At 43.2% G+C, this 21,891-nt stretch overlaps 1 protein-coding gene across 4 annotated transcripts in view; it reads left to right on the top strand.

Annotated features, from left to right (window-relative positions):
- The window catches only part of JADE2 (jade family PHD finger 2), a 246,434-nt gene that overhangs the window by 187,678 nt on the left and 36,865 nt on the right, over positions 1-21,891 (top strand). For all 4 annotated transcript variants that reach the window (XM_053296802.1, XM_053296799.1, XM_053296800.1 and 1 more), the window contains exons 8-9: positions 192-308; positions 17,703-18,164. In XM_053296802.1, coding sequence (XP_053152777.1) covers positions 192-308; positions 17,703-18,164 — 579 coding nt within the window. The remainder of the gene's footprint in view (positions 1-191; positions 309-17,702; positions 18,165-21,891) is intronic.

Raw genomic sequence — 21,891 nt, 5'->3', positions numbered from 1 at the left:
ACCTGTTGCATTCTCCCTCTGAATGCAACAAATGGGCACATCACATGGAGAATGTTTTTGAGATTTTTTTTTCCTCAGAAAAGAGCCACATCCATTTTTGAGCCACATCTTATGATAGCCCTCCTAAGTTATTTCACTGTCTTTTAAGGAGATTCATGGCCACTAATTTGTGTGCTCTGTCTTGTGCTCAGGTTAGCATTGGATGCCCTGAAAAAATGGAACCCATTACAAAGATTTCACATATCCCAGCAAGCAGATGGGCTTTATCATGCAGTCTTTGCAAGGAGTGCACTGGAACATGTATTCAGGTAAGCACTTAGTCTTAGGAAACTCCCCAAGCCAGGTTTCCCCCCAACCTGCACCACTCAGAAACATAAGGCAGCAGCAGCAATTTTGCAAAACAGAAGAGTCACTGACAGGGTCATATATTTAACAATTAGAAGAACAGGAACCTGTCAGCCCTTATTAGCTGCTTGCAACCTTTTGCTTAACACATTATTGTCACTGTGCTTGGGTTTGTGCAAAAGCTTATCTAGTCTACCAGCTAGATTTGCAAGGATTTGAGCTCTTCTCAGAATGATATGGTTGCTCTTAGTAGGGTGGTGTAATATATGCGCCTGTGCATCAGTTAAGATCATTAGAGGTCCTTCTCCAAGTGCCCCTGGATATAGAAGTGGTCAAAAAGACCAAAAATGGCCTCCTTAGCTGTGGCGCTGCTCCCTCTCAAGACAGGCATTCCTGGTGCCATCCTTGCTTCCTTTTAGGTCTCAGGCAAAGTCTGTCTTGTTCTCAGAGGCTTTTATTGACATTTGATTCCTTTCTCCTGCTCCCCCCCCCCTTTTAATATTTTAATTTGGCTGGCCAACGGCTGTAATAAAAATTGATTGATTAATATTTTAATCCCTCCCTTATTGAAATTAATTTATCAGTTGTAGATTTTGTTGTTTCGATCTGCCAAGTTTGCTCTATTTTAAATGTTTGGGTGTGTTTATTGATGTTTGTTTTTGTATTAGTGTTAATTGGTTTTGTATCTCCATGAGATTTTCTGATAGAATAGGGTATACATTTCTAAACAAACACTTTTTATGGCATCTTCCTGCCATACGTAACATTGCTACATGTGGCTCCTTCCAGTGACAGGGCACCCAAAGGAATAACAGATGTCTCATAGCACTTGGCTATTGTTTCTCTGCCACAACAACAAACCTCATGAGCTTCTTAGTTGTCAAGCCTTTGGGTCCAACCCTTCAACGGCTCTGTGGCATATGGAGCTGTGCTGCAAAAGGATGGCTTTTACACTGGGCACAGAATTCAGCGTCCTGACAGTATTACCTCCCCATCCCTACCCCAAGTTCTCCATGTAGGGAAGAAGGGGTGGATTGCAGGATTTTTGCAGGAGATGCCAGAAACACAAGAATGCTAGCGGTCTTTATCTTTAGTGCCCAGGTACGTAGACCTGCACTTAGATATGGAGAAGTGTTCTTTCCCACTTCCTTTATCCACTATTCTTCCAAGTACATGTTGATCTCAAGGAAGATAAGCAAAGTGTTAACCTCTGGTTCAGAGGGAGGACCTGTCCAAGATCAGGCATATAGTGATGTTCCTAAGTGTCAGAGGGCAGCTGTGTGCTGGAAGAAAAGTCATGTGCTGCATGAACAGAAAGTGTCGAGCTTCCACTGTACTTTGGAAATTTTAAGAAAAAATGTAAAAGCAATCTCTTTTAGCCTGAAACGAACACTCGCGCACACTTCTTTAAATCCTCCCAGTGTTGATTCAACTACATTTGTGATGGCTTTGGGTGGATCTGCTTATTCACCCTGCCAGATGGAGATATTCTGTCATAAAGGCAACTACTTTCAAAGAACGGAAGGGCAGGGAAACGAGTCAGCTACATTTGGCAGCATGGGGGGAAATCATTTTTCTCCTAGACTTCATCCTCTTAGCTCTGGCTCACATGTTAGTTTTGAAATGCTCTGAACTGAATAGATTTGCATGAAAGGTCACCTGAAATGGAAAACGGGGTTTTATTGTCTCCTTTGCTGACATTCCACATTCCCTACGACAGACTCACACACGCTTTTGTCAGTTCTGGTCTTCTAAGAGGTCAGACATTTCTGCAAAAATAACAGGGGGAGGGATATGTAGATGATTCACTTGTTTAAACATTTAAACAATGACTAAGCACCAAACTGAAATTTAGAAATAAATGAAATCTAAATCCTACTTCCGTCCCCTCCCTGCATCACATTAGGATTGCAAATCCCATTGTTTGTGTTGATGTAGCATCTTTCTTTATCTGCATTTGCTTATGCAGGTGAATTTTAGCATAGGAGTCCCTGCACTAGTTTATGAAACAGCGTTGAGAAAGAATAAATATTTTTTCTGAAACTTTCCTGGAAACAGGGATCAAAATCCATGAAGCTCAGTGAAAGCAACAAGATGATGTCCAACTGCTTAGTAGCAAAAAGTAATGGAGTAGGAGTGATTGTGGAAAGAAGAGCGTGACCGGATGAAGAAGTGGATATCCCAAAGGGACCAACCAGCTTAGTGGTATTTGAATAAGCACTGGGGAGAAATGGTATTGCAGTACTTAAGGGAACACACACAAATGTACTCTGATTATATGCCTCAAAAGGGATTCCGGATAGCATTTGACCAAGAGGAAGGTAAACTTTCCAAGGTCAGATGCAGTCAGAGCTTTGTCAGAATAAAATTGAATGGGGGTATTGAATAAAATACGAAAAATAAACCAACCCATCATCAGACCGGTTCTCATGTGATAAGGATGCATTTGCATCATGAGCGTGCATGTCCCTTCCCCCTCCTACCACATCAGGGCACAACATTCCTTAACCATGTGAGGCAGTCAGTTCATCTGAGTCACCCCCACCCCTCCACACATACACATATTACAAATGCTTCTTTATAGTAGTATTTGTAGGACGTGGAGACGAGCAGTTTGGATGAAATGAGCTTCCACACGATTAAAGAATTGTGTTACTGGGGAGGTCGGGGGAGGACATATATCCCCACATCTTTATTAAGTGAGAAGAACTGGTCAAATGACATATCTCCTGAACCAGCCTTAAGGGCACTATTGGCAACTACCATAGCATACCTGCCAACATGCCCCTATTTCCCCATTCAGGTGAGTGTGGAAATAGGGACATGTTGACAGGTATGTCATGGAGTGGGGGGTGTCAAGGCTTAGGAAGCTGATGACATGCAGGTGACTGGAATGCACACTGATTATTTTAGAGTTCCTTCAACCAAGGAACGTGTATAATTACTGCATGTGGAACTTAAGAACCCCACTCTTCCCTTTTAAAAAGAGCTATTTTGAATTCTAAAGAACAGCCGTTCTCTCCCGCTCTCACCCGCCTCTTATTTCTCCCTCTCTTGGAAGGTTCTAGCCCTTTTTTCTCTGTTTGTCATAAGTTTGTTGAACACACTAGCTGTGATCTGTCCTCTAAATCAGTGCTGTACTATTAAACCAGTGCAGTGATAAGACAGCTAGCCGATTCTAGCCCTTGTTGGCCACTGTTGGATTCTTAGTCGAACACTGCAATTCTGAAGTAGTAGAAAAAATTCTGAAAACATGCGAGTAGATTTTCTTAAAAGTTTGGAAGCTAGAGAAAGCATAATGATTTCAGTAAGTAGAACAGTGTCACAGAAATTGGGTTCTAGTACTGCTTCCTGGAAGTTCCAAGACACTGCCTTGTCCTCCCTTGTATGGGTTCCGGGCCTCCTTCCCCAGTCCATGGAAGATCTTTTTAGAAAATGAACACTATTCTTACCAGTTCTATTTTTAAAATCAGCCCCAAACAGATTTTGCAGCTGGAATGAAATGTTAAGTATATGGGAAAACTCCTCTCTTTCTATGATGTTTTATAAAGAATACAGAATTTGGGCCTTATTCATATAGTCCCAGATGTGAGGTTGTAAAAAAGACTTCAAGAGAGTAAACTGTGACACAGCATGATAACCTTTGAGTGCAGAAGGAGGTAGGAATTGTCAAAGGGCAAGGCCAGTGCAAAAGGTTATTGGAGGTCAAACAAACAGAAGCAAAGGATAATAAGGTGGGGGAGGTGATGGCACTGGCAGTAGCTTGATAATACTAAGGTGATAAGAAGCAATATTGAGAAGGTAAAGAAGAAGAAGAGTGCTAGGCAGCGGCATAAGATAAGAACAGGCAAAGCAAGTAAAGTAATCAGGCAGAAATAATAATTGAGAAATATTGGGGCTAGGTACTTGAAGAATTCTATGCAAGACTGATAAGAATGATTTTTTTAAAAGACTTTCTCCTCTTTCCCCTAGCCATGTCAGAAAATTTTGCATTGGAAATAGGGGTGGACATCCAGACAAACATAAACAAAATAAGATTTTGCATGCACCATTGGTGGGGGGCATTTTCTCTCTTCTTTCTGTAGTCTGCTGTGCCTCCCAAAGATACATCCATGAGGGACCCTCATAAATATATTTTGGGGAGGTACAGAAGGCTGTGGAAAGAAGGTGGGGATCAACAGAAATTATCCTTCCATCATTGCATCAGTGAAACATATTCTGCCTGCATGCAGTGTTCTGGATGTCAGCCAGTATCCACTTTTTAATTATTATTTCATAGATACCAGCCTAAAAAATCTGGGATATTTAAAGGAAGACTCAGTCTCATCTCTGCCCAGAACTCATGGCCTTTCTCCTTGTTCTTTCCCTCCTTCCCTTACCATATGTAGAAGGTAACATCAAACTGGAAAATCCCACATGTTTTTAATGTCCTACTAATGATAAAAATGCTACAAGATATTTAGCTGAGTATAAAGGTATCCATTGCAACATCAAATAGAAAAGGAAGCTTAATTCCGCTCTATAAGGTTGCAAGCTTTGCCCCCAGCACGATTATTGGCCAAGGAAGGAAACGGTACTTGCCAACTTTACTAGGACGCGTGCATTTACTTGAGATCTTTGGTCATAAAATGATGTTAGTGTTCATTTTAGAGGTAGCATCTCCAACAGCACAAAGTCTTATCACTACATTTGTTTAGTAATTCAGGAATGATAAAGAGGACCAATCACAGTATATTTGCTAATGGTCATATGATTCGTTGCCTTTGATTTCACAGGCCAAAAAATACAACAACCTGCAAGTGTTCAGCACTGAGCAGTTCCTTTTTTGAGCAGAACCAGGACTAAAGACCTCCCCTCTATGGTTTATCTTAACAAATACATTTTCACTGCTAGCTATAAATCTTCCCTAATATTACATCATTTGTTCCTGTATAAACAATTGTGGTTCTGATAGCATAATTGGTTAGTTTTGTAGAACAGTCCCTTGGCAGGGACTGGTAAGAGTAATACTGTTGGTAGGAGTAATACTACTTACCACTGGTAAGAGTGATACTACTGGAAACAGTGAGGTTGCCATACCTTTCCCATGGGCCTTAATTAAGTGCTAGCAAGATTACAGGTGGATTACCCAAATTATTTTTTGATGATTTTTCAACTGTCCATCTTCCAGAGGAGAAAAAGATAAATGATTAACTTCAAAAGATAGTAGCGTTTAAAAATTACTCTAACATTATTCTTAGAGTCATCTCATCTGCTCTTAAGCATGGCCGCATCCAAATCACTTGTGTATAGGAAAGTCTGAACAGCCTGGAGACTTCTGGGGTTTGTTCTGCAAAACCAACTGTTTCTGTAAACATAAGTGGGTGTTGTCAGCCAGTACTGGCTGAACCCCTTGACTAAGATGTTCAGCTAAGCATGTTTTCACACAGGCATACCTATGGGATAATCTGTCTTCTGTCTGAACATTGCCACAGTCCCCAGTTCCTTCTGCCCATCAGTATATTCTCCTCTCTGCCTGCAGTATGGTTTCATGCCACTAGTGGGGGGTGGGTGGGTGGGAGGGATGATGCATCAATAAAGCCCATTATCACCTTATGCAAGGTTCTTTGGTAGCTACTGCTGAACACGTACTTTTCCTTGTTGACCTGTCAGCTCAGCTTGCTAATTACTTCCTATTTGCATTTTGGGCAGAGTCTCTGACAACTGCTACTTGCCATCTGTCAGAAGAAACCCAGGATGGGTGGCATTCTATTTGTTTTATCTCTAAGGTAGCGCAGATAAAATTTCCTGCGCAAAAGGGCACTGTGTAGGCTGCAGTTCTAGCAAAAGCCATAAACAATTTAATAATGATATTAATACTGTTTGTGACGCAAATAGGTGTGGAAGGGAGAGCATGGATGCATTTATTTCAGTAGCTTGAATACTGTGTTGGAAGCAGAGGATATTTTGCTCGCCTTTCATCTCACTGCTGAAGCCAGTTATATGCATATCAGCACAAAGGATCTTCTCAATCGTTCATTTTTAAAGTACCCCCAGATACTTTGGGGGGTACTTAACTTTAAAGTACCCCCAGATAATTGGCTTCATCAGTAGCTATCTAGCTATGCATGCAGTAAAATTATAGCTTTGGCTACTGGACAAGAAAACTCAGTCAAAGCTGTTTACTCTTGGCAAATGCCTGCAATCTCAAAATGCAGTAAGACTTAGAGTAACTGTCCTGCATCTTTCCAGGTATTCTTTTTTCCTTCAGCATAGTCACGTCAGGCATACCCACAGTAAAGACCACATTATAATGAATTATCTCTGCTTTATAAAACCGGGCCCTGATACTGGTTTCTCCATTGTGCATTCAACAGAAACAGTAAAAATGTAGTACTCCAATCCATGGACATGACTATCCATTTCAAGGTAGGAGGCAATAAGCCCAATTATTCAAGCTCATGTGTAGCCACGGGCAGAGGTGCACCTAGGTAATTTTGGAGCTTGGACCTAAAGGCCTTTGGGGGCTCCCTCCCCTGCAAATTAAGCATCATTATGTTCTGCTGGGCGACCACACCACGCTGGACAGACTAAAGGAGATTTGGGGACCTCCAGGGGCTTTGGAGGCCCTGGACTTCGGCCCCACCTCTGGCCACAGGAATCCCGCCAACCTAGTCTTCCCAAATCTCTATAACCCATATCCTCTGCCCTGCTCTAAACCGAGGTATGAGGACAAGAAAGCCCTATTATTTCTTGTTTACACAGTCAGACAGGTGTTATTGACTGGTTTGTTTTATCCAGACATCAAGTCCTTCCCAAGGACCTGGGATGCCAGAATTTTATTGTCAATTGTTATAGATACCGTCACAGAATATAGGCTGTTCCCAGTAAAGCTGCTTTTTGTAATTGGCTGATGGTGATTTCTGTGGCCCCTATGGTGTTGAGGTGCTCTTCAAGGTCTTTTGGAACTGCACCCAGGGCGCCAATTACCACTGGGATTATTTGGGTCTTTTTCTGCCACAGCCTTTCCATTTCAATTTGTAGATCTTTGTATTTGGTGATTTTTTTCTATTTCTTTTTCTTCTATTCTGCTATCCCCTGGTATTGCTATGTCGATTATTTTCACTTGTTTTTCTTTCTTCTCGACTACAGTGATATCTGGTGTATTGTGTGGCAGATGTTTGTCTGTTTGTAGTCGGAAGTCCCATAATATTTTTACATCTTCATTTTCTTCAACTTTTTCAATTTGATGGTCCCATCAATTCTTGGCTACAGGTAGCTTGTATTTTTTGCAGATGTTCCAGTGTATCATTCCTGCTGCCTTGTCATGCCTTTGTTTGTAGTCAGTCTGTGCGATCTTCTTACAACAGCTGATCAGGTGGTCCACTGTTTCATCTGCTTCTTTACAAAGGCGGCACTTGCTGTTTGTTGTGGATTTTTCTACTTTTGCTCTTATTGCATTTGTTCTTAGTGCCTGTTCTTGTGCAGCCAGTATTAAACCCTCTGTTTCTTTCTTCAAGTTGCCATTCTTAAGCCATTGCCAGGTCTTGGTGATGTCTGATTTTCCACTTATATTGTGTAAATATTGACCATGCAGGGGCTTATTTCTCCATTTTTCTGCTCGGTTCTTGACTTGTTCTTTCTTGTAGGCCTGCTTTGTTTCATTGGTGTTGAATAGTTTCTCGTTCTTGACCATTTTAAGTGCATCTTCTTCACCGTCCTTGATATATTCTTCAAGGCCTCTTTTCTCCTCCTCTACTTTGGAGGCCCTGGACTTCGGCCCCACCACTGGCCACAGGAATCCCGCCAACCTAGTCTTCCTAAATCTCTATAACCCATATCCTCTGCCCTGCTCTAAACCAAGGTATGAGGACAAGAAAGCCCTATTGTTATTGTTATTATTACATTTATATCCCGCTCTTCCTCCAAGGAGCCCAGAGCGGTGTATTACATACTTGAGTCTCTCCTCACAATGACCCTGTGAAGTAGGTTAGGCTGAGAGAGAAGTGACTGGCCCAGAGTCAGCCAGCAAGTATCATGGCTGAATGGGGATTTGAACTCGGGTCTCCCCGGTCCTAGTCCAGCACTCTAGCCACTACACCATGCTGGATCTCGATCCTTTGGTTGTCTGGGTGCACACAGCATTTTAATCTGCTCCTGGGACCCAGCAGCCTTAAAACAGTAGAGCGCTGCAGCTACAGGGGCTTCCGTCTGTGAATGTGCCACTCTGCAAAGTGCTCTATGGACCTTTCCCCACAATGCCTTCAGTACAGCTAATCCTGCCTATTGCCCCTTCTCAGCCACTCAGAGGACAGCTAATGATGTAATGAGGATTTCCAGTGTACTGGTGGCACAATGCATTATTGGACACATTTTTTGATCCTCGGTGGACCCAGCTCCCTGTTTCTGCAATGGGGACGCAAATGCCTCTATTGTCTGGATGCAGAGTTTTCAGAGCCAGATGTTCTGCTTGTCTGTCTGCAACAGGATAGGAGACCCCCCACCCAAACAACCCCCATATGGTCGTGTGAATGGGCTTAAGATCTGCACTAGCACGTCCGACACTGGCTTGTTCCTGATACTTGGCAGTGAATGCAGTTTTTAATATGTGGTTGGACCTGTGGTTAGGGGCTGTCGGATCCCCTCTCCACATTGGTGCTGTTCCTCTTATTTCTACAACAGGCAGGCTGTGCCCAAAGTTTGTAGTACCCGAATTTCAGTAGTGGTGCATCTGCCCTTCTTGAGATTTTGTGAAATGAGGGCCAAACTAGACATGATAGCATCACACCCATTTTGTTTAAACCCAGGTTTGCTTCAATCACACTCCTCCAAAGTGGAGTTAAGGCTCTGTTTTTTTAGAGAGAAGAGGGGCATTCGGTTGAAGGGAGTGTAAGTCTCTTCATGCCTGCTACTTACATCTTCAGAGCCTTTCCTTGCCAGGTGTTTTTCTCCCAGCTGAGTACACTTCCGGCATCAGAACTCCGCTAAGGAGAAATGAACCTTAGGGGACCAATAGACCAAAGATAAAACTGCACAGATTGGGCATTTAAAAGTCAATATAAAATTATTTTTTCTCTTCCCTGAAATATAAATTCCCTTCACACTTTATTGAGAACATGCAGCATCCAAATCACTTCTCAGTATCCTTCAGGAAATACCCTTGTGTTAATTTGGTCATTCAAGCTGGAGCTACTGTTCTTCTTAACCACAAGGCCCATGTTAATGTAAACTGCTCAGTATGGTGTCTAGAACAATAAGCCCTTCAGAATAGCTCCTTATTGCAGTTTAACTGGTCATTAACAGCTGGAATAGTCTGATTTCTTATGGGTTATGACTTAAATAATTACCTGACACAATGAACCATTAAAAACCAGTTAATAAATAGTGAGGGGATCCACGAGGAGACTGCAGAGTTACATACAGCTCTCTGGGAAATGTATTCTGTTCAGTGAGAAATGGCGCTTTGGATTGTGCTGCCTGGGAGAGGGGAGTCTTGACAGAACAAATTAACTAAGGAGAGATTTAATAAAATGGTTTTAAAATCATTCTAAAAGAACTGTTGGCAACTATTTAGCCATTGCAACGTGGCTTTAATAAGTTAATGTTTATGATACCAATTCTTCAGAAGCCAAGGTCCACTTCTTTTGTTTCCTTTTTAATGATACTAATTAGTGACCATAGTATATCAAAAGGAAGATCCTAATAAAGGCCCAGTGCTTCAAGGGCATTGCAAGCCCTGAGAGGGCAGCTTTATTCACGAACTTGTGGCCCAATCTGCAAAGCAAAAATCAAATTAGCCAAGGTAGTTTAAAGATTAAAAAGAACAGGAAATAACAAGGAAGTCAGGTTTTTTCCCCTGAAAGAACATGAGTCTTTCAAAAAAGCATCCCCTTGTGAGTCATCCTCTTGTGAGTCAGTAGTACTTGTAGTGCTCTGCTTCATAGGCAAAGTCAAAATCCCAGAGTAATTTAGGATTTTTTTAAAAGCCTATTTGCTTGCTACTAATATTACATTGTGGTACAACCAAAACCCTAATTTATCAGAACTTCCTCAGATCATGCCTTGCAGCTTTTTTCAAAGGACCACTTGACCTATTTCTTCTAATAGATTGATTTCCATGTGAAAAAGGTCTGTATCTTGGAAGGTTGATGTATAAGATTTACATACTTTTTGCCCTGGGTATTCTTGTGCCTAAGGCAAGAAAGATCTCCCCTCTACCATTCAGACATCAGGAGTAATATCATGCTTCTGACACTCCTTTATAGAAGTCCAGTTGGATTTCCATTTCTTAAGTCACTTTGATAAAATGGTTTGGCAATACCAGCTAGTGATATGATAGATCATATTACGTATTAATAAGCTTTACAGCATAATAACTGACCCTTTGGCCAAGGGGCTGGCTAAAGTGTCAGTAGTGTTCTAACTGGGCAATTCTGTTCAGTCCAGTACCAGTTGTGTGCTGGCCTAGCAATGGTATAATGTAGTGAGAATCCTGTACCAATCGACACTAAAGGGGAGGAGCAAAGAAGTGCTTTAAAAACCTGTCACCCACTCTCTTGGTGCCCATAGCAGTGCCACAAACACACATCAAACATGGGGTGGCATGGCAACAGGGACACACCTCTTTGACATCAGCACGCGTACACACACACACACCACACCCCATGTATACAAAACATACAACCTTTCTGACACAAGCGCTGCCATGTCACCTTGTAATGCATGACCTACTCAGGCACAGGAAGCAAGAGGCTGGAAAGAAAGCTGGCAGGGTCCCTACAGAGTGGGATTTGACTCACCTTATACCACTGACCTGGACACACACCACTAATAACTTCTTATTGGACCACACAGCACAAAGGAAGATCTCTCCCTTAGAGGAGAGTGGGAGACATGTGCAGTGTAGGCCTGGCAAGGGATTCAAGACCCCATATGGGAAAACATGGTCTGTCTGCAGAAAAGCATCTCTTTGCCAGGATAGGAACATGAGCAGCTCCCATGCGGAGCCCCAACTGCTGCCAGGCAGGGGGAAATACTGGTAGCTCATTGCACAGAGGCCCAGGATGGAAAGCAGATGGAGCAGGTTTGAGCTCCTTTACTTGATCTCCTAGATTTCTGCAGCCCTTATTGGTCCTTATCCTCACTCCACCCATCACCTCAACTGACTTGTCACATATATCACAGCAGCAGTCAGACTGTCTGTTTGTGAGCCTGGCGTAACCTGCTCCTCTTCCCAGGTGTTATGAGGCTAGGGAGTGCAGACCCTGCTAGCAGCAGGGTTCCTGTCCCCCTGTCATTCAGAATCCCATCCTGAGACCAGCCGATAGATAACACCTGGCGGGGAAAGAGATAACCCCAGTGACAAAAACCAGTTGTGCCAGTGTGAAAGCTTTTATTGAACAACAACAACTATTTATATAGCTTTTCAACAAAAGTTTCTAAAGTGGTTTACATAAAGAAAGAATAAATAAGTAAGATGGACCCCTGTCTCCAAAGGGCTCACAATCTAAAAAGAAACATAGGATAGATACCAGCAACAGTCACTGGAGGGATGCTGTGCTGAGGATGGATACAGCCAGTTACTCTTCCCCTGCTAAATAAAGAAAATCACCCCGTTAAAAAGGTGCCCCTCTGCCCAGTTAGCAGGAACAGCATCAGGAGCGGCACCTGAAAGAAAGACCCATGAAGTTGCCAAACATTCCACCCCAACGGGGCTCCTGTTCCTTGGTAAGTTGCAGAGTAGTAGGTGTTGGTTGGATCTGTCCAGACTGCTTACAGAACTACCTATCACAGGCTGCAGAGGGCCTGCCTGAAACAAGGTGACTGGTAACCTTACCAAGAAACAGCTGGAATCACATGGGGGTATGTTGTGGGCTTCCTTGGTTGTCTGTATGGCAAGGTATATGTGGAAAGGCCTATCCTCTGCACTGATTGGAGGACTGCCTTTGGAGACCTAAGAGAAAGAGGCTATTCTCATGATGGGGAGGAAACGGGCTAAAGGAGCCCAGCCCTGTTTTCTCCCACCATGAGAATCACTGGGCTCACAGGCAAGCCCAGTGGTTCTCTGGCAGCTAGCCCACCAAAGAAAGCTTCTCCTTAAATGGGATTAGCAGAGCTAACTCCGTTTTCCTGTCTATGAGTGGCCATGGCACGGCACTACACCGTGGCGACTTGCGAGGAGACCCCCATCAGGAGGCTAAAACGAGCCTCCCCATATCGGGGGTTTCCCCAGGATGCCCCATGCACTTGTGCAAGGCATCCTGGGACATCCCTGGGGCCGGGCAGCCCCTGATCCCTGCAGGCCCTACTCCATCATCCTACCGTGATGGAGCCGGTAGTCGTGTGGGCAGCCAATTCAGCTGCCCAGCAATGAGCGACTACTCGTCTGCGGGGAGAGCGGGCTAAGAACCGACTAAGCCCGCTCTCCCCGCAGAACCCTCCTAGGATCTACGCACAGATTGTGTGTAGAGCCTCAGAGAAAGGCAGCGAGTAATGTGCCCTGATTACCATCTGCAACCGCTCAAGGTCTCTTTACCTGGATGCATGGTCAGTGAATGAGAGTGATGTTTGCTGCAGCCTCGGTTGAGGGAGAGAATGCAGTGGCTGAGATAATCCCCTGTGGGGAACTGCAGTGGAACTCTGGGTTCATAGTCTTCTTGTTCTCTTCCATGTGGTCAAGCTTCAGTCCTGAAAAACAAAAGAGCTCATGATGAGTGTTTGGCAAGTGCTAGCAATGGCTGGAGTGAAGTGCTTGGCATTCACCAACAGGGAGCACACCTGCATCTCCTGGGAGATGCTACTCTTAGAAGATTTAGCTGACCTATTAATTTTATACTTTTTGGTGTGTTATCTGATTTTTTCTTTCTTTCCATACCTCTCAATATATCCCTATTTCCCATTCACCTGAATGTTATTCCTTTGTTTAGTTTGATACTGGGTTCAAAAAAAATCCGTTTCACTGTTGCTATTTTTGTAAGTTGCCCCAAGCAGTAATGCACTGGAGGAGGAGGATATAAATATTTTTAAATAAATGGATACATAAGTTGTTGAAGAAGGGAAGGAGGAATAGTTAGCCAATGTAGTTTAGCTAAGACCAAACTAGCAGTAGTAGAGGCATGCAGAGACATTTGCAGCATTCATACATTGAAGTAAGGCTGGGGTTCTCTAATGTGGGTCCTCAGATGTTTTTGGACTACAACTTTCATCATCCCCAGTCACAATGGCCGTGACCTAAAGTATCTCTCCCTCCTCTTTGCTTACGTGTCTGAAGTGATTGTCCTTGTATCCTCGGTAGTGGTGGTGGTGTGGAAATTCCATCTGGGTGTCTTCTATCCTGAGACAGGATACTTGTAAGGGTTCTGAGATGGCAAATATTAGCAAAATGTTCTTCCCATGTTTGTTCTGGGGCCAGAAGGCAGTTTGTGTAAAGTGCCTTTTCTCCATAATTGCTCTCACTTAAGTTTCCCCCTTGTGTGCATGACATGGGACCAACAAGTTGTAGCTTCATGCCACATATTTTACAACTAGAGTTTTAATTTCCTTGTCAAAGGGTTATATACTGTGTTGATGTACTGTGATTGACTGCAGTGATGGTCTGAATTCTATTCTCCATTGCAGTGCAATAAGAAAGTGGAGGCAGAGGTATATCTCAAGTTCCTTCATGGAAAGGGGCTTATGCCAGATTGTATGCCATTCAAACCATGTTTGTTTGTTTGCTTTAAGTATAGAATTGTACCCTAAATTCAGTAAACAAAACCAAGGTATAGCCTGGTGAAAGGACAGGAGAACTGATTCCTTTGTTGTGTGCTGCCCAGAGAACGATTTGTTATGGGGGGCTAACAAATAAAGTTGCTGCATCATCATCATCAACATCATCATTTTAATTTCTTTGAGAAATTAATAAATGAAGAGGACAAATAACAGTTTTCATACTTATTTGTTAATTTATCTCTTAACAGAGTGGTGATGAATTTCTTATGCACTTAAGTTTGAGATGTTCAATAGAACTTGAGTTAGCTGCGCACTCCATGAGATACAGTTTGTTTTTCTCTGTTTGCTTTTTAATGATGTGGTCAGTAATGATATGGTTTTTGCATCGATCAAGGCTTGTGGCTCTATCACAGAAAAGATATCCTGCAGTCAGGACTATTTTGTCTCATCATCCAAAACACTTTTTAAAAAAGAAAAACCAAAAAAACCTCATCACACCTGTGAATCTGATGGGACATTGGTTGTACTGAGTAATTTAACTTCCTAATAAAATCAAGTTTAAAAATCCCATGAAGAATTCATGATTACATTTTGGGGCAAGCAAAACCTGTACATTTTGGGGCAAGCAAAGCCTCCACATAATCATTATGGGTGACAATACGAGGACTGAAAGGAATTGTGTTACTAGGGACATGCTATCGCCCTCTAGATCAAAACTCTGAGAGTGACTTGGAGTTGGAGAAGCAAATAAGAGAGGTGTCAAAGAGAGAGAGGGCAGTAATAATGGGTGATTTCAATTACCCTCGCATAGATGGTGCAAATTCATGTGCGGGTATTGACAGAGAGGCCAAATTTCTAGATGTGCTAAATGACTATGCCTTAGAACAGTTGGTCATGGAACCAATGAGAGAGTTGACCGTGTAATTAATCCTGAGTGGTGCCCAGGAACTGGTGTGAGATGTCAGAGTTGAAGAACTATTGGGGAACACTGACCACAGTGTGATCCAATTCAGTTTATATGTGAGTGGAGCACTGACAAGGAAGTCCAATACAGATGTATAAACTTCTCAAAAATGAGGGGACTGGTAAAAAGGAAGCTGAAATGGAAAGTCAGGAGGGTCAGATCACTCCAGAAAGCATGGAACTTATTTAAAACCACAATAATAGAAGCTCAGGTGGAATATATACCAAGAAGAAGGAAAGATACCACCAAGGTCAGAAGGACGCCAGCATGGCTAACAAGCAGAACCAGGGAGGCAATAAAGGGAAGAAGACTTCCTTCAGAAGTTGGAAGTCCTGCCCAAATGAATTGAACAAAAAGGAACATAAACTCTGTCAAAAGAAATGCAAGGAGACAATAATGTTAGTCATGCAAAAAGAGAATTTGAGGAGCATATAGCTAGAAGTGTCATGGGGGATAACAAAAACTATTTTAAATATATCAGAAGCAGAAAACCTGCCAGTGAGGCGGTTGAACCCTTAGATGAGGAGGGTGTGAAAGGGATTATTAAGGAGGATGAGGAGATTGGAGATAAACTGAATGAATTCTTTGCATCTGTCTTCATGGCAGAGAATACTGACCATATTCCCTCTCCGGAACTGAACTTAACGAGTATGGAGGCTGAAGAAATGGGCCAATTTGAGGTGATGAGAGTCTTGAAAACAAAAAAATGAACAGATTTCCAGGGCCAGAGGGCATCCACCCAAGAGTTCTGAAGGGGCTGAAATGTGAAATTGCTTATTTCCTTGCAACAGTATCTAACTTGTCCCTACAATCAGGCTCTGTACCAGAGGACTGGAAAGTAGCTAATGTAACTCCAATTTTCAAAAAGGGATCCAGGAGGGTCCAGGAAACTACAGGCCAGTTAGCTTAATTTCTGTGCCAGGTAAATTGATGGAAAGCATACTTAAGGACAAAACTGTTAAACATAAAGAAGAACAGGCCTTGCTGAAGGAGAACCCGCATGGCTTCTGCAAGGGCAGGTCCTGCCTCACAAATCTTTTGGAGTTCTTTGAGTGTCAACAGGCATGTGGATAAAGGTGATCCGGTTGATAATAGTATACTTGGATTCTAAAAAGCTTTTGACAAGGTAGAGTGGTTCATGTGTAGATTGGTAACTGGTTGATGGACTAGGAAAGAGGATAAGAATAAATTGACAGTTCTCTAAATGGTGGGAGGTAAGAAGTGGGGTCCCCCAGGGATCTGTTCTGGGATCTAGAAGTTGGGGTAAGCAGCGAGGTGGCACAATTTGCAGATGACACCAAACTATTTAGGGTAGTGAAATCCAAAAGAGATAGCGAGGAGGTTCAAAAGGATCTCTCCAGACTTGGGGAGTGGGCAACAAGATGGCAAATGCAATTCAATGTTAACAAGTGTAAAGTGATGCACTTCACATAAGCGTAAAGTGATGCAACTTCACATATATGCTGGTGGGGTCTGAGCTGTCAGTGACTGACCAGGGGAGGGATCTTGGGGTCATTGTGGACCGCTTGTTGAAAGTAGGGATGTGCCCGAATTGTTTTGCCAGTGCGAGGTGGCGAAACCCTCACAACCCTTGGGATGCTGCTGAAGCAATTCGGTGCACATCCCTAGATGAAAGTGTTGACACAATGTGTGGCAGCTGTGAAAAAGGCCAATTCCATGCTAGGGATCATTAGGAAGGGGGTTGAAAATAAAAATACTAATATTATAATGCCCTTATACAAATCTATGGTGTGGCCATATTTTGAGTACTGCATACAGTTCTGGTAACTGTATCTTTAAAAGGACATAGTAGAACCGGAAAAGCTGAAGAAGGCAACCAAGATGATCACGACCCTGGAACACCTTCCTTATGAGGCTAGGCTACAGCATCTGGGGCTTTTTAGTAAGGAAAAGAAGCAACCATGGGGAGACATGATCGAGGTGTATAAAATTATTCATGGCATAGAGAGAGTGGACAGAGAGTAATTTTTCTCCTTCTCTCACAACACTAGAACTGGGTCATCCCATGACAATGAATGCTGGGAAATTTAGGACCAACAAAAGGAAGTACTTTTCCTCACAGAGTATAATTAATTTATGGAATTATCCACCATGGGATGTGTTGATGGCCACTAGCTTGGATGGCTTTAAAAGGGGCTTTGACAAATTCATGGAAAACAAGTCTATCAGTGGCCACTAGTCTGGTGGCTATAGGCCACCTCCAGCCTCAGAGGCAAAATGCCTCTAAGTAACAGTTGCAGGGGAACAGCAGCAAGAGAGAGGGCATACCCTCACCTCTTGCGTGTGGGCTTCTGGGAGGCATCTGGTGGGCCACTGTGCGGAACAGGATGCTGGACTAGATAAACCTTGGGCCTGATCCAGCATGGCTGTATTACATTCTAAGAATACATTGATTATACAAAGTAAAAATACCTTGAGCAGAAATGTAGTATGTAAACAAGTCCTTTCACAGCGCTTGAATGGTTGGAATTCTCCAACCCTTCAAGAAAATGAGGTCCCTTATAAAATAATGGGGATATAGGTCTTCTAGTCCCCATCTCTGTAATTTAATGACTGGCCTTGCATACAGTAGCAAAACTGTGTTGTGATTTTATAGAAAAATTAGCCATGGTTGACTTGGTCTCATGTGAAATGGCTCTACAAGAGTACTCAGACCTTTGCTCTGTTTTTTCTCCCACTGTAGTGTTCCATGCCTTCCTGCATCACAGCCTTCCATGTAACATGCGCCTTTGAACACAATCTGGACATGCGGACCCTTTTAGCAGAGAACGATGAAGTGAAGTTCAAGTCATTCTGCCTTGAGCACAGCAGCAATGCCACTAAGCCACCAGATGAGGCACGGACAGATGTAGATCAAGCTAAGCTAGACATGGAAAAGGTAACATTGAGGAAGCAGAAGCTCCAGCAACTGGAGGAAGACTTCTACGATCTTGTGAAGCCCTCTGAAGTAGCTGAGAACCTTGATTTAACTGAATGGCTAGTTGATTTTGTCTATCAGTACTGGAAGCTGAAAAGGAAAGCCAACTGTAACAAGCCCCTGATGATGCCCAAAACAGATGAGGTGGACAATTTGGCTCAGCAAGAGCAGGATGTGTTGTATCGACGCTTGAAGCTCTTCACACACCTCCGGCAAGATCTTGAAAGGGTGAGTAGATTTACTGGTTAAGCAGAATTCTCTACTGCACTTGCCAGCAGTTCTTTAGTTTCAGTGGCCTAATCACATTTCCCTAAAGATCGCTGACACTTTGCAGGCATTGCTTCGATACTGATCATTTTAATTACAATTGTGATTCACATATATCACAAATATTAAATGTAAAAATGGTAACATTTTGCCACTCCCAGCATTACATTCTCCCTATTGATAAATGAGTGGTTTTATTTTTCTTTTGAAGTGTAAGTGGAAAAAGGCAACCTGCTGTTCATTGTAGTTTAATAATCACGATCCAGAGAGCCCTTTCTCTCGATCCCATGAGTGGTCTTGGGGGCAGGTGGCTGGGAAGGCTAGAGCAGCTTACCTTCCCTGCAGACAATCTTGTAGAGTTGCTGGGCACACGGATTGCATGCCCAGACAAGCTGCTGCGTGGAGGTTCAGGGGCCGGGACACATCGTCCCACCCCCGGAAATCCCACAATGCATCCTGGCAACAGCTGGGAGCCCACTCCTGTGTCAGTGCTTGCTGGGAGCAGCTGCGCTGACACACGAGCAGTTAGCCCGGACCTTAACTTAGCTGCCCTAGCCCAGTCTTGGCTGCTCATGAGAACAGCCTCCGAGTCTTTCAGAACAAATCCACTAACATGACTGGAACTAGTTCTTGGAAGGCTCAGAAAGGGGATTTTTATATTTTATTTTTTTTTACATTGTATATCCCGCTCTTACTCCAAGGAGCACAGAGCGGTGTACTACATACTTAAGTTTCTTCTCACAACGACCCTGTGAAGTAGGTTAGGCTGAGAGAGAAGTGACTGGCCCAGAGTCACCCAGCAAGTCTCATGGCTGAATGGGGATTTGAACTCGGGTCTCCCGGGTCCTAGTCCAGCACTCTAGCCACTACACCATGCTGGCTCAGTTGCCTGTGGAATTCACTGGTTCCTCTATATTGGGACAAATTAGCCACCATAAATGTGGGTCCCTGTTGAGTAAATGAAAAGCAGGTTGGTAAAGTGGTGTAAACAATCATCTGTTCAATTTTTTTTCTTTTCTGCTTCTTCTTTTATGATTAATTTTTACATCAGGGATGAGTTTGGCGGTGAGGCCGGGGAATGCTTGGACATCAGATCTATTCTCAAGGAATGGTTGATGTTAGTGAAGTCACTCACCCAGACAAATTACCACAGCAGAGCTTCTTCTGCTTCCCTTTGCCTTGTTCCTCCCTACTACCACCCCCGCTGTGTGTAGTGTAGGCTATGCTGCTGCATGCAAGACAGTAAAAGGAGATTTATTAGAGTCCTGCTCTCTGAAGTGCCACGCTGCCAGTACTCTCAGAGTCTTGAAAAAAAAATTTTTTATTAGCTATGCACAGACAAAAAAACACTGGCAGAGCCAACCGTGAAGCTACAAAAAGCAGAGGAGATGGGAACAGAGCTGGCACTGCATAAAAACAACTCAGGAGAAGGAAGAAGCAAAACAAATTGCCCAGTGAAATAACCCAGGCTGGAAGACCAAATAGCTTTTTAAAAAAAAGTTTATGTGAAAGGATAATGTAAAGAAGTAGAAAGGAAAATTTAGAGATAGGGAGCAGATAGGAGATAGTAATATTTGGGGGCGAATATACAAGGGATAAGCCCTGCTAGAGAATATGCCAGGTGCCCTGGAGCTGCCCTAGTTGTTCAAGGCTATGGCTGTGGAAGACTTGCCCAGTATTGAAGAGGTTCTAATAAATTGCAACCAGATTAGGTTAATTCTGAGCAGAAAGAACTTAATGGAGGGGAAGAATGAAAACATTTTTCAAGCTTCATTTGCCATTTATCTTGGTTCTTTCACCAATGATTGTGAATGTCTTTATATTTAACATGGACAGCCTGCCTTTCTGCAAGAAACAGAATTCAACACAACACCATGCCATCAGCGTTCATGATGCTTTTCAGGAAGGCTCTCCTCACGAGCAGTAGAGAGAGCCTGCAGGGGGTTTGCGGTGAGGTTTGCTGCTTAATTGCGCACACACACACCCAAATGAGGTTAGCAGAGCACAGGGCATCCTGGGAATTCCTGGGGCCAGGCAGCCCCCAGACCCAGCTGCCCCTACCAGCTCCATGACGGAGCCAGTAGTCGTGTGGGCAGCCTATCCAGCCACCCAGGGCGAGCTTCCTGCTCATCTGCGGGTAGAGTGGGCTAACCCTGTTCTCCCCGCAGAGCCCGGTTAGGCTCTGCACACAGATCATGTGTAGAGCCTCAGTGTCAAATGTTGCAAAAAGGTCTAACGGAACCAACAGGGTGCGATTTCCCCTACAAATATTTATCTGGAAATTGTTGATCAAAGCCACAAGATTTATTGAAACTGTGGCTGTGGCCATGATCAGCAATTCTGATTTTATTTCAAAGTAGGGAGAGGGACTTCACAAGACATGAGTGGAAACTAATTATGGGACTACTTTAATGAAGTACCTATTTTTGTGAAGCAAGAAGAAGGAAACCGATCACTAAATGGTAACAGTTACAAATCACAGGTTGAGGCATGGACTGCAACCACATTTTGTGCTATTATCTGTGACAAATGAGTGGCAAATAAATTGCCAGTCTATAATGTCTTAAATATTGGAATAAAGTCTTTTAAGAGTGGAGTATAAAAAGATTTTTTAACTTTCCTCAGATGAGCACAAGGGTATCCCCCAATGTACCACACTTGTGGTATGGAGAGCTGGTCTTGTGGTAGCAAGCATGACTTGTCCCCCTTAGCTAAGCAGGGTCCACCCTGGTTGCATATGAATGGGAGACTAGAAGTGTGAGCACTGTAAGAAATTCCCCTCAGGGGATGGAGCCGCTCTGGGAAGAGCAGAAGGTTTCAAGTTCCCTCCCTGGCTTCTCCATCATAGGGCTGAGAGAGATTCCTGCCTGCAACTTTGGAGAAGCCACTGCCAGTCTGTGTTTGGAACCCTGTCTGTGTTTGAAACCCTGTTCCAAACACTGGTTTGCTTTAATCCACTTCCACAAAGTCTCATCGTTTTCCAGGGTATCTAGATAGACAAGCTGAGTAGGGAAGGAGTCTTTTAGCAATGCTAATGATTCCTAAGCAGAGAGCAGAAAACCTTTTCCTCCTTAGAAGTATGAAATAAGAAAATGAAAGATAATGCTGAACAGTTTAGGATACATCTTGACAAAGGCAGTTGTTTCCCATGTAAATAGATTTCATTTTGATATTTACTGTGAATGAAAATAGAGAGAATGATACGTGTTAAAATACATAACATGTAAATCATATTTCATACTTGCATCTTGGATACATCTTACATAAATATTTCTTCCTCAGAAGCAAGTGCTTTCAGATTTTCTTGAGAAAACACTAGCAACCCTAATCTTCAGTGCTTTTGTAGTACACAGCATGTAAGGCTGACAGGAAGGTTCTTCTCTCCCTGAAGGATAGTCATGACTAGTTTATGCAGACAAGAGGATATTGCCTTCCACCAACTCCCAGGATCGGGCTGCTCTGTCATCTGACTCCTGTTTTCCTCACTGGCTTTGTGGTGAGACAGAACATTCCCAGGGTATTGAAACACGAGCACACAAAAAAGCAGGTAAAGGGTTGAACAAAAATCATAAACCCATGATGATTAAAAAAATAAGAAAGATGTACTGCCAGTGTGGAGGCTTCCTGCTAGGTAGTTTACCCCCCACCACACACACACACACACACACACTCACACTTGACCAACCAC

The sequence above is a fragment of the Hemicordylus capensis genome, chromosome 2 (genome assembly GCF_027244095.1).
Source record: "Hemicordylus capensis ecotype Gifberg chromosome 2, rHemCap1.1.pri, whole genome shotgun sequence".
NCBI classification, from domain to species: Eukaryota; Metazoa; Chordata; class Lepidosauria; order Squamata; family Cordylidae; genus Hemicordylus; species Hemicordylus capensis.
Note: the sequence above shows the minus strand (reverse complement) of the source record. Positions and strands in the feature narration are given on the sequence as shown.